General features: G+C 33.4%; 1 protein-coding gene across 1 annotated transcript in view; it reads left to right on the plus strand.

Moving 5' to 3' along the window:
- The window catches only part of LOC106466056 (protein FAM13A-like), a 96,807-nt gene that overhangs the window by 39,504 nt on the left and 52,120 nt on the right, over positions 1-5,183 (plus strand). The window contains 1 exon segment of the mRNA XM_022394012.1: positions 2,362-2,545. Coding sequence (XP_022249720.1) covers positions 2,362-2,545 — 184 coding nt within the window.

Below are 5,183 nucleotides of genomic sequence, written 5' to 3' on the forward strand. Positions count from 1 at the left end.
TGTACTTTATTTTGACAAGCAGCTTTTGTTGTTACAATACTTTATTTTGACAGGAAGCCTTTGTTTTTACAATACTTTATCTTGACAGGAAGCCTTTGTTTTTACAAGCCTTTATTTTGACAGGAAGCCTTTGTTTTTACAAGCCTTTATTTTGACAGGCAACCTATGTTTTTACAAACCTTTATTTTGAAAAACAGCCGTTGTTTTTACACGTCTTTATGTTGAAAGAAAGCCTTTATTTTTACAAGCCTTTATGTTGAAAAACTTCAAAGCCTTTATTTTTACATTCATTGTATGTTGTTACAATCCTTTATTTTGACAGGCAACATATGTTGTTACAATCCTTTATTTTTACATTCATTGTATGTTGTTACAATCCTTTATTTTGACAGGCAACGTATGTTGTTACAATCCTTTATTTTTACATTCATTGTATGTTGTTACAATCCTTTATTTTGACAGGCAACATATGTTGTTACAATCCTTTATTTTTACATTCATTGTATGTTGTTACAATCCTTTATTTTGACAGGCAACGTATGTTGTTACAATCCTTTATTTTGAAAAGCAACATATGTTGTTACAATCCTTTATTTTTACATTCATTGTATGTTGTTACAATCCTTTATTTTGACAGGCAACATATGTTGTTACAATCCTTTGTTTTTACATTCATTGTATGTTGTTACAATCCTTTATTTTGACAGGCAACATATGTTGTTACAATCCTTTATTTTGAAAAGCAGCTTTTGTTTTTACAAACTCTTTTTTTTTTTAGAAATAGTCCATTTAAGTTTTAAAATCATCTATTTGGTCTTACCAAGCTTGACAGTCCATTTTTATTTTATCTGTGTCTTACAAAAATTTGTTTTTTGGCAATTACAAGCTTCTATTTCCAAAGCTTCACCTTCCTCTTCCACTGGTTATATATGTTTCACAAATGTTATTTCTTTCAAATATAAGGGACCAGCCAGGCTATTATCTAAACATGTACAAATTTTTGACAAATACAGACTGAGCACATCTACACTAAAAACCAATAGGAATTTCAACATTTGTGTATCATTCTCATTGGAAATGTTAAAATATAAACCTATATTTTGGAAAATCAAGAGCTTATGAAAAGTGAAGCCTTTATTCTTAGAATGCCTGGAAATTTTTAAAGAGTTATAATTTTTTTATAACTATTGTACACACAATGTAGATAAATGTTCAGAGAGAGTTTTTAGAAAACTGGGATGTAATGTATAAGCCTTATTTTGTTACTTATTATTGACCAACATACATCTACTGAACTGAAAACAGAAAATTGCATATTAATAGTGAAGCTATAGCAGCATAGTTTAAGTCGGAATATTTTTTCTATGAGACAACACAGTTATTTTATACTGGCTGGAGCATTTGTAAACCCACATTTTTTATTTTTATACATGGCCTTTAGTATTTTATAGATGACAATGCTTTCTGCTGTTTGTTTTTAATTCTTATAATTTTATTTTTTCAATGATGTATTCTTAATTGCCTTTGCTTTTGTACTTGTACCATTTCTAATTGTAATATTTGTTTTTAATTAGTTGGTGTTATTTTATATTTTCAGTTTACTTCTCTTTTCAACAGCTGTGTCTAAATTGTGTACTTTTTTTTTTCTCTGTCACAAATGTTAAATTTAAGTCATCTTTAAACAAAATGATAAAGGAAATTGAACATTTTTGTTTTAATCTTTTCATTATCTCATGTCATTGGAAATAGTATAGTATAGGTTCTTGAAAGTAAAGTAAATGCTAAAGTGACTGCCTTACTTATGGGTTTTAGTAATTTTTGAAGATTGATTAGGGGCCTGGCATGACTTGGTGGTTAAGGCATTCAGCTCACAATCTGTGGGCCACAAGTTTGATTCCTGCCACTGAACAAGCTGTCCCCCAGTTGGGCAGTGGTAAATCTTTGACTTGTAATGCTAAAATCTGGGGTTTGATTCCATGCAATGGAAGCAGAAGATAGCCTAATGTGGATTTGCTATGAAACAAACAAACAAATCAAACCAAACAAGCTCATCCTTTCAGCCATGTAGGTATTATAATGTGATATTCAATCCCACTTTTCATTGGTAAAAGAATAGCCCAAGAGTTGGTAGTGGTTGGTGTTTACAAGGCTGCCTTACTTCGTAGCTTTGCACAAAATTCAATAACCAATATTAGTGAAGGGGTATTTAGTAACATTCATGACCTATTTTTACTACAATTAATTTGTTAAGACTGGTGAAAACTTTTAAGATTTCACAAGTTATAGTAACTCTGAACTCTTGTGATGGCAGTGACATTTTGGAAATGCTACTTCCTTTATGTGATGTTTTCCTTCTTACAGATTGTGGAGATCAAAGAGAGGAATGTGCTATGATATTGAAGTGTCTGGTAGAAAAGATGCCTTTTGAAAACTTCAACCTCTTGAAGTACCTCTCACAGTTTTTGAAGGAAGTTGCTAATCATGAGGAACAAAACAGAATGGGACCATTAGCACTAGGTATTGTGTTTGGACCCAACATATTCAGGTTGGTTTTCTACTTATTGTGTTTTTTTTCTTAGTTAGACTTGAGGTAAAGGACACTTTTTTTTCCTGTTTTTAGTTTGTGTATATCCAAAAAATAACTTCAAGTCCAGTAAATTTACCTTTGAAATACCGAAAGCTATTTCTTGTTCAGTTTGAACTCGCACTGTTAAGAAAACTTGACTAAAAATGTCCAAATGTTCTCTTTGATTTACAGAGGGTGCTTCATTTACCCATTATTTTCCACTCTCCTACATTCCAAGTGACTTATCGTGCAAGCATCAGGAGACTCTCATATGTCATGTTTAACTCTTCACTTGTCTAGACAAAAATTCTACCTTTTACACTGGAGAACCATGAGAATGTGTTTCCCTTTGGAAGTAGACAGAGGGTGCATTTTGGTGTCTGCTGATACCTTGGTAGGCACCTATCCCACCTACGCATGCATGGCTGGCATAAGAGATATAAGAAACAAGACTACTGTTATCACTGAATGTTTTAGCTCCAACCTGGATGTGGAACATCAGTGTTTTTGTTCTGATTTATCTCTTTCTGTATGTTCTGGTATTAACATTGCACTCTCCTCATAAGCTCTGCTTTCCTGCCATAATATAGGTTTTCTTGCTGATAGCCCTACTGTTAACTTTGCCACAACATTATTTCTGATTTAAATATTCTTGCCATTATTGGAATTGCCATAAATTTGTTAGAAGCCTTTTCTAAGCATTTTTCTTATAGTTTGCTGGGTTACATAGTTGATGAATTGTCTGTACTTATTGTTCAACATGTTTTATGTCTGTATACTGATGTTCGTGGCAGGTATAGCAGTCGTGTGGATGCTTAATTTGTATAATGCTCACCATTTTTTTTTTTCTTGTTTGATGAAAATCAACTTTTTTGCTCAGACCTCGTTGTCTTCAGTGTCACACAACTGATTTTGTCTGGTATGGGGTTAGTCCTAAACCTAATGACACTTATGTTGGTTCACATCTTTTTTTCTCTCAGGTGTGTTTTATATTTTCCATATTGAGTATATTTCAGTTTGTCTGAGGGTACTTGTGTCATGTGAGATGGTTTCTGTACTTAAATCTTTTATTTCTCCCATGCTTTGAAGGATTTGTGGACATTTTTAGAAACTAGCTCTGTATTCATTTACTTATTCCCATTCTCCTCTTCTTTCTCAAGTTTTTAATGTATAGTCTGGTTATTCGAGGGAAGGGGATATTCTACTTTGCTTTGATCTATAGTCAAGTTTCTGACCTATATATGTATGTATGTATGTATATATATAGATGTCCACACATATTACAAAAAGAATTACTTAGTTTTTGTACTTGCAAGTGTTTCACTTTAATTTGTTTCTGTTCAGGGGAAGCTCTCCAGCAGCAAATGTTTAGGGTTTGAGCATCTCATTTTGCTTCTGGTCATACTTCCTTTCATTCTAGTGTCCTTTATGTAATGTTTTTCAATGCTCAGTATATCTACTCACAATTTTAATGTGGTCTAGCATCAACGTTAGTAAGATGGGTCTGTATGACTTACTCACTGGCTCTATTCTGGATGACTCCACTGTCCAGACATTTGGTGGTTATCTTAAATTTTGTTTTTAATCTATGTACCCTTTTCTTCATGTTCCTTGGGATCATCAGACTTTTCTTAAATTTTCTATTCATCATCTAAATTTAATTTTTCAGTTGCTATTCAATATTAAATCTTTCAATTTTGACCCTTTCCCACAACAAAGGGAAAGTTGCATTGTTTTTAGTCTCATCTTTTTCTAGTGCCACAACAGGGGACTGGAGAAGGGACTTAAGACTTTCCTATCTCATTTTTTGTCTACATATTCTTCCTTTCTAGGTGGAACCTGTGTGAATCTTTTTAAAACCCCTTCATCATGGTTTTTGTATTATGAATGGATATTTCAAATGATACTTATTTACATATACTGATACACTCATCTTAATTTTTCACATGATGGAGTGACTTATCCATTCATGACTTTTTAATCTGATTTTGGCACTATATATATTCACACATGTAATCACACCGTTAGCTGGTCTTCTTCGTTCATCATTACATAGATAACTAAAGGATTCTTGCTCAGTTGTTGCCTCACACTGAATTGACCTCTCAATTAGCTTTTTCTCTGGAATGGAATATTCACAAATTCATTTCTCGACTTATACGTATTCAATAACTCAAGATACCATGTGTTTTACTGTTATAACTACTTTTCTTCCACCTTCTCCAAATCTGGATTTTTTCACTGATGCCCTTCTCTGTTATTTTTAGGGTCTGTAGTCTTGTCAGATAGCTCATTCTTGTGCCATTCTGTTAGATGTTTGGACTGCTACGTTCTGGTACTCACAGACACTTCAGCTGTGGTGATATATTTCAACAGGCATGGTGGTACTTGGTCTTACAGCCTTTCTTTACTATATCATGGTGGGACTTGGTCTTACAGCCTTTGTTTACTGCATCATGATGGGTCATGGTGTTACAGCTTTTGTTTACTTCATCATGATGGGACATGGTGTTACAGCCTTTGTTTACTGCAGCATGGTAGGATTTGGTCTTTACAGCCTTTGTTTACTGCATCGTGGTGGGACTTGGTCTTACAGCCTTTGTTTACTGCATCGTGG

This window comes from Limulus polyphemus, unplaced genomic scaffold (genome assembly GCF_000517525.1).
Source record: "Limulus polyphemus unplaced genomic scaffold, Limulus_polyphemus-2.1.2 Scaffold2137, whole genome shotgun sequence".
Taxonomy (NCBI): Eukaryota; Metazoa; Arthropoda; class Merostomata; order Xiphosura; family Limulidae; genus Limulus; species Limulus polyphemus.